Consider the following 12,216-nt stretch of genomic DNA (forward strand, 5'->3'; position numbering starts at 1 on the left):
CACCTATACGCCTAAATTTCTTGCTCCATATGGTTTTTATTTATTTCCATTTATTGAGGAAATCGTGTGATTTCAAAGAGTTATGTCAATTACTTGGTGTTTTAGCCAACGATTGTTGGTTCATTTCATTTGATTTCAAGTTACAAATTATAGGCACCATGTGCCAACATCAGAAAAACGACATGTAACATTAAAGCCACTTAATTGTATTACGAGTTTTCTCTGGTTACCATTTTTGTGTTCTTTGCATCCATTTATGTGTTAATATAGATAAATGAGTTTTTAATATGTGTCTTAAGGCACATATAAAAAGCATTGATTGAAGTATTAATTATGAGTAATATTATCATAATTAAATTAAATATGATAAATATTAATTTGAAATAAAATTCTTTATAATTATTGTATTTTATTATGATAATATTATCAATAATTATAATTATCACATTTAATTATAATAATATTATATATAATTAATATTTCAATTAATTCTTTTTTATATTTGCCCTCAACAAATTAAAAAATATGTATATATAAATTGTTTGCAAACACATATTTTCATTAATATCACATGAGTAAATCGGCATGGACACAAAGCAGCAGGCTCGTATGCCCTTTACATTATTCAAGCCTACATATTAAGAAAATATAACACTCGATCAACAGCCATAAACTTATGTAGGATTAAAACATATATTTGCAAGTCTCACACTCCACAGTAGGTTCTTATGGCACATTCAAGTTTTCGGTTTTCCTCCTTGTTATAGAAATCAAGGTATTTCAGATGATCAAATGGCTTAAACTGTAACGGGTGCTCTTCGTCCACAAATTCTTCTGGTGTTTCTATGATCCCTTCCAGAAAAGAAAACTGGGCTATCGAATATCTACTTGCATTTCCATTCATAGTAACTCGATGATAAGGTGAATACAATCTTTCGTTGCTCCAAGCCTGATCACAAGTTTAAAAATCGTCAGTTATTATAGAATAAATTGCTTTTGAAGGCCGATGTGCAAGATCACTAACCATGGCTGCATCACCCGACATGACTATGTATGAGGTTGGCAAGAGCTCAACTGTGAACCACTCGCCATCCCTCGCTTTGACCTCTAAACCATCAACTTGATTTTGATGCAGAATAGTGATGAAATCTTTATCCGTATGAGCAACGAACCCCATATTAGTTTCGTTCTTCTCTGGTCTTCTGTACTTCATGCCCCTACAAAGGTATGTCACCATGTTCCTATGAGCATCCAAGTGCTTCTCCACGCCATAGCTTTCAAACACCATTCTTGTCACCATTTCTTCCAATTTTGCTACCAACCCGTTGTATGCTAGTAGTGTTGCCCTAACAGTATATCAACGTACACAAGTGTTAATATACATGTAATGAAAGAAAGAGAGAATCAAGAATAGTGGTTACCCAAAAGCTTCGTTTCCATGGGGCCACATGACATCTGTGAAACTACGAACGCCATCAAGGGTGTTGGAGTAATCAAACCCCATGCTTTCGTAGAGTGGAATGAAAGGGATTTGGCCGACATAGCCGTACAAGGGCTTTCTGGACTTGTTTTGTACTTTGGTTTCGATTGGGAGATCAAACAAGTCTTGTAATGCTTGGAAAACGGCGTTGTTGAGGTCGAGTGGTACTTGGTCGTATTCTGCTATGAAACATCCGTATTGTTCGAGGGCTCGAGTAGCTTCAATGGAAGTAGTGAGCCATGAGGTTGAACCAGGGTTCAAGTTTCTCTTCTTGGTGAAGTCGATAATAGGAAGTTTATGCATGTTTAATTAATGTTATTGTTCTGATGCTGTGACTCAAGGAAATATGCATTCTATTTATAATGGATTGTGATTGACTTGTCAATAACTAAATTCCAAATTATCGAGTCATTGCTTATTGCATTAATAACAGGGAACTAGTTATAGTTATCTACGAGAACACCAAAATCATCTCATCTCAGCCATCTATAAATCTAAATCTGAAGCTATTTTGTAATTAATAATAAATTTAAATTCATTTAATTTGACGTAAATATAACATAAATGTATTAGTAATTAAACTCATTATCATAATTTTATCAACCCCTATAATCTCTCCCTCTTTAACCTAGGACCTATTTAGGAAGGCTCGTAGGGTGTAAACAAACCAAAACCGAATAACCTCAACCGACCAAATAAGGTTTGGGTTATTTTGTTAGATTAACAAATAAAGAGAATATTTTTTGTTTGGGTATGGTTAACTTTTTTTTTAATCTGGATTAACCAAATGACCAGAATAAAATATTAAAATATTAATTTATAATTTTGTATATACATTTTAAAATTCAAAATTATTAGTTAAACATGCCTAAAAAGTCCGACTACATTTAATTAGCTCAAGTTCGGAAAAATCTTAAACAAGTACTTACAATTATTTGTTAAACGATTTTATACAAAATAAGTATTCGTCCTTTTTAGGCTCATTATTTTATTTTCTTAAAAAAAATAACTATTGGTTTTTGAATTTTTTTTAAAAGCACTTGTATTTTTTTAGACTTGTAAATTGTTATTTGGCAACTTCTTTATTTTATAACTATGAAAATGACTTTCTGTTTTCTTTGTCTATCGACAGGATACCTAGAACTCTCTTCATCAAATTTCTTTTCATTTTAAAACCATAAAGTTTGAAGTAGACTTAATATGTTATTATATTATATGAAAGTTTTGATTTTGAATGAAATTGAGCTAATTTTGAATAAAATTGACTGGATTTTGAAAGGAATTGGTCTGATTTTGAACTAAATTACCCGATACCTATATTACCTAAACCTGAACAACCCAAACTCGAATAACATGAAAACCGAATAACCCGAACCCGAAACGGTTCGGTTTCGATCAAATACCGCTAGGCCAAAAACCATTTGATATTTTTCGATTGTTTTAATTTTTGATTGTTAATTTTTTTTTCCTTGTTTTTAGATTAGGAATTTGGGTTTCGAAAGATCAGCTCCTTAGTGGGTGCTTTTGAAATATTTCTCAAATATTAACCCTCTAATGCAAGGGTAGTGTTTCATAGTTTTGTGACCATAGTGATCTTTGATTGTGAGTAACCATGGATAAAGTTGATAGGTCTAATGAGAGCTTTAAAACATACCGATGGATGATGTTGATAGGTCTAAATGAATATTGAAAGCTTTTAAAGATACCGCATCAGTCTGACGTAATCTCTTAAATAATTTTTTTTATCCGTTTATAGTTACAATTATATAGTATATATTACGACGGATGAAGATTTTTAATTCATTTATGATTGCAACTATATTAGAATTTTTGTATGGTTTTCATTCATTTAGGGTTATAACCTTATATATGAATACAAATGTTTATATTCATTTATGATTGCAATTGCATATGGTAGAATTTTATCTCAGCATTGTGTTTTATTCATTATGATTACAAGTGTATTCATATATGATTATAATTATATATGATTATAATTGTGTTTTATTCATTTAAGATTGTAGTTTATTGTATTGTTTATCTATGTATTGTGATTTATTCATTTGTAATTACAAGTATATTGTTGAAACTAAATTATATTGTATATCATTTATGAATGAAACCGTATGAATCATCATAATTATTTGAAAATTTTAAATGAATATACCGGCAAACTTATAAATTCTTCAATATACTATTTGATATTTAATTGATAAAAAAATAAAACCAAAATATTTTATTTTTTTAAACCTTAGATAACTTTCAGATTTATAGTGGTATTTTCCCGGTGTGTAAATATAGAAGCCCTATATGTTTTCTCTTTAGATTGATATTAATATTTAACACGATCAACACACTCATATTTCTCTATACCTCTAGGACGTTGATTCAGAATCCAAAAGGAACGGGGAATATGAGATACTAACCTGTAATCTATCTCCTAAATCTCAAAACTCTCGATCTCTATTTTAACATACTAAAACAATAAACGGGTTACCTCATTGGAAAATATTTTGATCCCCCGGAATTACACCGATCTCCCAACGTCACCATGATTTGAATCTAAAACAACTAAAACGCGAAGTTCGTCTCAATCTCGAATTATCGATGTTTGGATGAACAAATCTTGACTAGATCATTCCTTTTTTTTACCATCGAACATCTTATTCAAAATAGCTTCGTGATCTATGTATACTACATGACTAGAACTTTCTCTAATCTCCTTCAAACCTTTTTTGAAGTACAATCATCACCAAAAACGAACGCCGCATCTCTTTCCTCGACTTTTTTTTCTCTCTAGCTCTTTTATATCTTTTCATCTCCTTTAAAGAGGTTTTCATCGGTAATCGGTTGTCTAAATAAAGGAGGCATATAAGTGTTGGAAGCCTTGGCAGATAGCTACCGTAGAACTTACAATCTCTCTACATGCTTTGCATTCTGTATTGCTTTTTAGAAACGGAAAATAATTCAACGGAAGCCTACATGCAATATTTCAACGTGGACCCCAAGTTTGAGTTCCGCATAAGGGGCAAACTAAACCCCTTTCAGAAAAAAATTCTCCATATGCCAGCACTTAGAATCACTCTTTTGTTTTTAAAATATGATCCCGTCTTACATTAACCATATGAAAAAAAAACATTTATGATTCTTAAATCCAAATTTTACAATTTTGCTCCTAAACTATCAAATACCGACAATCAATACCCTTCCTTAACTTATACTTAGCTTCTACATGAAACTATAAAAAAAACTAGGTGCATAACTCGGGCTTTGCCCCGAGACAATTTTTCTTTTTCTTTTTTTCTTTTATGGGCTTCATGACAATAGCAGTATCAATCCAAGGACAAAAAGTAGCAACCTGCCTATACTATTATGGTGAAAACCTAAAGTATCTAAATTTTACTGTTCCTAACATCCACGACTTTATATATATATATATATATATATATATATATATATATATATATATATATATATATATATATATATATATATATATATCTTCCATGATAAGGAGACAAAGGGTGATTGTGCCACGACAGGAGTATAGAGAAAATCAGGTCTAATCTGAAGAGAAAAACCATTTCCAAAGCTTCAACGTTACAAAAAACATAACAAATAAGAAATATAGAGAAACCACATGGAGAAGAGAGTCGACGAAGGGAAATTAGAGGTGACGAAGGGTATTAGACAGAAGACAGTAGGAGGTGACCCAAAATCGACATCAACAAGAGAAGCCTTCTTCGGTGGCTTCTTTGATTTGAAATCTTGTTCGCCTTTGGAGGAGCTACATCGCACATCTGATGAAATCGTTAAACAAAGATGAAAAGGGCTTTGAGAAAACTAGATCAGGGTAATGCTAATTTATCTCTGACTTGAGATCCCAAGATCACTCGAAACCTTCTGATGTTGTCACTAGACCTTGACTAAGGGTACCACCTTGTTGCTTAAGGCCTTCATCTTCCTATCCAGAATAGCCATCGGACTTTCCATATAATTCAGGATTTCATCGATATGAATATCATGTAATGGAACCATCGTCGTATCATCAACCAAGCACTTCCGAAGTTGAGAAACATGGAAGGTGATATGAATCTGACTAAGCTCCTCAGGTGGATCCAACCTGTAAGCCACCTTGTCTACCCTGGCAACTACTAAAAAATATCTGATAAATTAGGGGCCCAAATTTCCCTTCTTCCTTAAACTTATAACACCCTTCTAGGGTGATACCTTCAACAAAACCATATCCCTAACCTGAAACTCCAACTCAAATTGTCGTCTATCAGTGTAACTCTTCTATCGGCCATGTGATATATGTAACCTCTACTTGATCTGCTGAATAAGTTCCATCGTCTGGAGCACCACCTCATTCCTCTCCATTACCATATGGCCGAATTCTCACCAACAAACCAGGGTAGAACAGTTCTGATGGGTTTTGAGCATTACAACATTTCTATGTGCACATGCAACCCTAATTGCTTTTGTAAGTCCCCAATTTGCTTATGTATCAATCAGATCCGTTTGATGGTGCGGAATCCCGATCAAACGGATGATGTCAGATCTAATAGAAGAGAAGGAGAAGAAGAATAATATGAATCTTGTTTGAATTGATTAGAATGAAGTTCCCTTACAAGATTCACATAGTTACACACATACACTCCTTTCTCTCTCTATTGGCCGTAAACTCTCTTCTGTTCATCACTCCTGAAGGGTCTAATTAGTGGTTTGGTCTAGGCTTTCTCTGTAATAGGTTCTTTTGGTCAATTTATAGCTTCTGGTATTTTATATGTAGTTTACGGCCCGACAATGAGTTTACGGCCATAAGCCTGTTTACCGCCGTAAACCCAAGGCCGGCCCAAGTCCAGTATATATATAGAGGTGTGCTAGGTCGTTTGTCAGTTTTTGATGCCTCATAGTTCACAGTTGGTGTAACCACAAGTTGTACCAAACGTTATTTCCAATAGAAAAGCGTGTTGTCACGGACCAAGTTTATGGAAAATTCCACGATTGTCTAGAGAACTGCGGAACGATCAAGTATATTCGAGAAGTCTCCGGAGAGATCATGAATGCTCTACGAGACCCTGGAAGATTCTAGAATATTGTAGATGTCCGTGGAACAAAGGAGAACCATCCAGAATAATCAAGAGGTCGCTAGACGAAGCTAGAACGACCCGGAAGACTTTGGAATGATCTAGAACACGCTAGATCATACACGAGCAATCTGGATAATGTCGGAACAACCTAGAACCTTCTAGAGCATCGTAGACAAGTATACCATTTTCTAGAGTCATGTAAATTCCATGTAAATAATAAGAAGAATCTAGATTAGTCAAGAAAGATCGGGACCTAGAAACTTCCAATTGAGGAGGTGTAAGGTGCCTATAAATAGGATGGATGTCTCATTTGTAGGGATCATTGGAAAGTTGCCTTGTAAAGTAGTCGAGTCTTATATATATAAGCTTTATTTCTTACTTCGTAGCATTCCTTATCGCATCTCTTGCTAACCTAGTCGTTAGTACATCGTAAGGAAGCATTCCAAGCCTGACTTAGTCGAAGAAGCACTAAGTGGCACATGATATTGACTAGTCTAAAAGAGTCATCCCGTGACAGTGTGCAAGCTTGTTTATTCTTGATTCTACTTGTTCTTTATTGCTAACTTTTTGTGTTTGCTATTTAATCACTGGTAAGATCCGTTTCAGGACCTTACAATTGATATCAAAGCAAGACCATCGTCAAAAGCACTCTACAATCAATTTTTGACCGTGTTCTTATTTGTTTGCGATTGAAGTTGGTGTTTGCTGCGAAAGGGTTTCAAGTTTTATTCAAAAAACTGCGTTTTTCTCAAGTTTCTGGGAGATTACGGCCTTAGCTTACGACCGAAATCTTAACTTACGGCCGCAAACTCTTCACAGTTCTTGAACCGTGAACTTGGTTCTTGGGTCGTGAATAAGGATTGTTCATCAACCGGAAACCTAAATTCTTGGACCGTGAACTTTAACCGGAAACACCTTACGACCATGAACAGATTTTACGACCGCAAACTCCTCTCTGATCGTGAACTTAGTTTACGGTCGCAAACCTAATTTGACTGTGAACTTGTTTGACCAGAAACTTAATTTATTCTTAAATAATTTAATTTCTATTTAATATTAATTTAATATTAATGGATTCTCAAAGTCAAACACACCACCACGAGCTGGATTCTGTAATGGGCACAACCACCCGAATTCTTAGACTCCTGTCCGCTGAAGGTTTCCCAGAATGGAAGTACAAGATTGAAAAGTACATCAAGATGAAGGACTTCATAATCAGGAGAAGCATAATAAAAGATCCTGTCAGAATAACCACTACTGTTGCAGAGCAAGTGGTTGAAAAGAAGATTGAAAATTACATAGATGAAGATTTCGAGAAGGTTGAAGAACAAGAAAGGGCTTTGGCCACTTTGACCATGGCTCTATCCAGACATTGCTCATGGTTTTAGGGAGTACAATTCTGCTAAGGCTTTGTGGGAACATCTAATCGAGGTTTATGAAGGGAATGAAGATATGAAGGAGAGTCGCCAAGATATGTTGCGACAACGGTTCAATATGTTCAACTACGTTCCTAGAGAAACTCTTGAAGCACAACTGCAGCGATTCACATCTCTTACCACTGAAATGACTGTAGTCGGGATCTTTTACACCAAGTCTGAGATAAAAAAGAAGCTACTGAATGCTCTCCCAAAGTCTTGGGACATGAATGTAGCTATTATAAAGAAGACTAAGGATCTTAGCCGGCTCTCTCTTGCTGAAGTGATGGCTGTCATCAAGGCCTGTGATATTGATGAAAAGCAGCGATAGATAAACCACGTGAACTCATACTCAGCTGCGAACCTTGGGATCTCTTCTAACAATGCTCTTTCATCTCTCAATTTTTCTTCTTTAGGTCAATCATTTGCTGCTCAGCAAGCTCAGGTTCAGTCCTTCTCCACTCCATCAGCTTCTTCTCTTCCTGTTGCATCAGCCATGCCTCTCTCTCAGAAGCAATCGTTCGTTGCTGCTCAAGCTGCTTCTTCCTCCAATGTGGCTTCCTCTTCAAAAGGAAAGGAGGGTGATGAAAATCTCGCTCTTGCTACAGGGCTTGTTAACTGCTACAATGCACTTGTAGCTGGAGATCTTCCACCCTAACTATCATTTGTCGATCTCGATCAGATTCATCCTGAAGATGTAGAAGAGATGGATATCACATGGCAAATTGCCATGGCAGTTTTCAGGGCGAAACAGTTTGCCAAGAAGACTGGAAAGAACAACTGGGGGATGAGTGCTGACAAGAAGGTTGGGTTCAGCAAGGGAAAGTTGCGGTGTTTCAACTGCCACGAGCCAGGGCATTTTGCTCGTGATTGTCCGCAGCCAGATAGAAGATTAAATAATGACAAGACAATGGTTGTAGTTGGAAACAGTCGAAGTGGTGCTCATGTCAACAGCGAGAAGGCCATGGTTGCACAATCTTTTGACTGGGTGGATCAGATGCAGGCCTTGAACATATCTGGACCCGAAAATGCCCATTTGGCACAGGTTGCTGATGATGCTCCGGCAGAGATTGTTGCAGCTGAAGATCAAATGATGGAGCTGCAGTTTGCGCTGATGGTATCTTCCTCTCATGAACCTAATAAAAACGAGGTAAGTCTACCCTCATGCTCTCAAGCTTGTATTGATTATGTTAAAATTCTGCATGAGGAAATTAAGATACTAGGTAGAGAAGTAGAGAACCTTAAAATTCTCCGTGAACATAACGACTTACTCAAAAGGGAAGTGGATGATCTTAGGTATGAAGGTTACCAACTCAGAAAAGGACAAAAACCTCTTAAGCCCCAGTTAGAATCTAAAATAAAGGACTTTAGGAGACTTCAGGAAGACTATAGTAATAAATGAGAAAATTTTGACTATATAAAGAAACAGAACGTTGAACTAGTGGCTGAAATTGAATCACTAAGGGGCAAATTTGAGACTGCTGATTTTAATTTTAGAAAATATGATGTATCGAGGGAGGTAGTTGCCAATATGATAGACCACTGCATGCAATTTAAACGAAATCAGTCAAAGGTTCTAGGGTTTAATCAAGTGCCTCCTCCTTTCAATAATACATATCAGTTTCAACCCTTGTCCAAAGAAGAGATTGCCAATGAACCATTCATGATCAATGGCAAGCCATCTGGTTTTATTTCGGGAGGATTTATTAATGTTGAAAGTACTAACATTTCTACTTCTCCTGAAGATCAATCCTTGAACCAGTCAAAGCACGAAGTTGAAGGATCTGCTTTTGAAAATAAAACTGAGTCTGAACCTGAAGTTTTAGTTTTAAATAAAGACAATAATTTTTCTGATGTTTCAAGTGACAGTGTTTTTTTGTCATGTTTCTGCTTCTTCTGATACTGTTTTGAATAATGTGTTTGGCAGTTCTAGTATTTGTGATGATAATAATAATGAAAAACCTCCATTTTCACAGGTCTCTCCATCTAATGCACCCTCACTTGTCTCACAACCTAATTCTTGTTCTTGTTCATGTGAGAGAAGCATGGGTGTTAGTATGGAAAACAAATCTGATCAATGTAGCACAAGTTATAGATGGGTTTTGAGCATTCTAACACTTCCTAAGTGTACATGCAACCCTAATAACCTTGGATCTATGTTTGTCTAATTATCATGCAAAGTTGATTTCCAAGGTTATGTTGTTATCTAGCATACATGGGGAACAATTTTTCTTTGAATGAAAGATAGAACTACATACCTTGTTGTTGAAAGTGTTCCTTAAAACCTTGTGAGCCTAGCACCTCAAGTGTGATGCCTCAAATGCTTCACACAACACCAAATGCAATGAACAAACTTGAGAGAACACTCTAACACTTGCAAAATCGGCCAAGCCCTCTTCTTTTAGTTAGTGTATATGATTTTGGGGAGAAACACATTGCTTATATAGTGTGTTGCATTAGGTAAACCCTAATGTAACATGACTCTTCATTTCTTGATCCATGGGTTAACTCCATGGAGCATCCTATGGGTGGAACCCAACTTGACAATCCATGGAGCCTCTTAGCCCACTATATAAGATATGGAAGATTTACATAATCTACCCATATATCTAATTAGTTATCTTTTGATCACTTAATTAATTCTAAATTAATTCTTGATCAAAACTAATTAAATAATATTATTAATATATTAGAACTTATAATATATTAATAAACCATAAGTGTTATTTCTCTCATTTAGTTTATTAAATTGCATGATGCCATGCAACCCAAATGGACCATGCCGGGTCGGGTCAAGTACATACCAGAAATAGTTATGGACTTAGACACCTTATCCAATAGTCTCCCACTTGGATAAGTCTAATAACTATAATGGTAATACTTCAGGAACCGATCAGAATCGTAGCTCTTTCAAGGTTTCTCGGAACTAAGAAAATATTGATACGCCATTTAAGATAAGTGACCACATAATCCTCTGTTCTAGATATCAGCCGGACAAATACATGGAACAACGTCTTACTTATTGTCTAGCAGTTTGTTTCTCGATTTCCGATTTGTTTGACAAAGAACTTAATTAAACACATCAATTTAGTTCTGACTGGGCCCGGTACATAGGTCAAAACAAAATCATCGAGGGGCCCAGATATCAACTTCTAATCCAAGAAGGAACAAATAAACTTCGACTCATATGTTTGTTCTACTACTCATTGAATTATACACAAAATCACGTTTTATAACATCGAGTTACCAATGCGTTTACGTACAATCAATACATAACCAACTCATAAGTAACAAATCATATCTCTAGGTTTGAAGACTTATGTGATATTATCGTCTCACGATCACTCGAGATAAATTCCATGAAGTGATTCTAGTGAGCGTGGGTTGATTCCAGTACTCAAAACTTATGAGTACTCATGAAGTGTTGTCCTTAACCTTGACACCTACAACCAACTTCATGACAGTCTTAATTCATATCTACTTCAAACATATGACTGACTGTGGAGATTTGAATAATATGTAGAAACATAACATAATATTCTGGAAGTCAAAACATGCAACAAAAATTATAATAAATGATTGACAAAAGATAGTAACACTTTACTCATAAATAAACAACCAACTATTATTTATCATCAGATGTCAATTACACTTTACAAATTTCATAATTTATCTAACTACTAAAACTTATATCATCCTTTAGCCATATGCTCCGAGCATGCTGAAGATGCTTAGCCCTACTCAGTCCCTTCGTGAGGGGATCTGCTGGGTTCTCATCTAATGATACCCTCTTTGCAACGAGGATTCCTTCTTCTATGCGATGTCTGATAAAATGATATTTTCTGTCGATGTGTCTGGATCTCCCGTGATCCCTTGGTTCCTTAGCTAAGGCAACAGCACTTTCACTATCACAGAAAATTTTCATAGGCTCCTTTATAGCTGGTACAACTCCAAGGTCTCCAATGAAGTTCTTCAGACATATTGCCTCCTTTGCTGCTTCGCTCGTTGCTATATACTCTGATTCACAAGTGGAATCAGCCACTGTCTCCTGCTTGGAACTCTTCCAAGTGATTGCTCCTCTGTTTAGGGTAAAGACCCAGCCCAACTGAGAGTGGAAATTATCCCTATCAGTCTGGAAGCCAGCATCACTATACCCTACAACGCTCAAGTCATCACTCCTGCCGAGGGTAAGGACCCAATTTGTAGTCCTCCGTAGGTACATGAGGAT

The 12,216-nt window shown here is 35.8% G+C and overlaps 1 protein-coding gene across 1 annotated transcript; it reads right to left on the reverse strand.

The window, feature by feature from the left end:
* Positions 1-538: 538 nt before the first annotated feature.
* LOC145103041 (putative 2-oxoglutarate-dependent dioxygenase AOP1) lies at positions 539-1,821 on the reverse strand. Its single transcript, XM_079040574.1, has 3 exons — positions 1,422-1,821; positions 1,025-1,346; positions 539-949 (listed from the first exon to the last, which is right to left on the reverse strand). The coding sequence occupies exons 1-3, from the start codon at positions 1,781-1,783 to the stop codon at positions 707-709; spliced, it is 927 nt and encodes a 308-aa protein (XP_078896700.1). The 5' UTR covers positions 1,784-1,821; the 3' UTR covers positions 539-706.
* Between the last annotated feature and the right edge of the window lie 10,395 nt (positions 1,822-12,216).

The sequence above is a fragment of the Lactuca serriola genome, chromosome 4 (assembly GCF_051521515.1).
Source record: "Lactuca serriola cultivar US96UC23 chromosome 4, Lser_US96UC23_V15, whole genome shotgun sequence".
Lineage (NCBI taxonomy): Eukaryota > Viridiplantae > Streptophyta > Magnoliopsida > Asterales > Asteraceae > Lactuca > Lactuca serriola.

What these genes read in the sequence shown, in the direction of transcription:
- LOC145103041 (XM_079040574.1), bottom strand. Translation starts at nt 1,783, where the DNA reads ATGCATAAACTTCCTATTATCGACTTCACCAAGAAGAGAAACTTGAAC. An exon ending in CATGGAAACGAAGCTTTTGG is followed by an intron (nt 1,347 to 1,421) that starts GTAACCACTATT and finishes ATATACTGTTAG; the next exon opens with GGCAACACTACTAGCATACA. An exon ending in TGTCGGGTGATGCAGCCATG is followed by an intron (nt 950 to 1,024) that starts GTTAGTGATCTT and finishes ACTTGTGATCAG; the next exon opens with GCTTGGAGCAACGAAAGATT.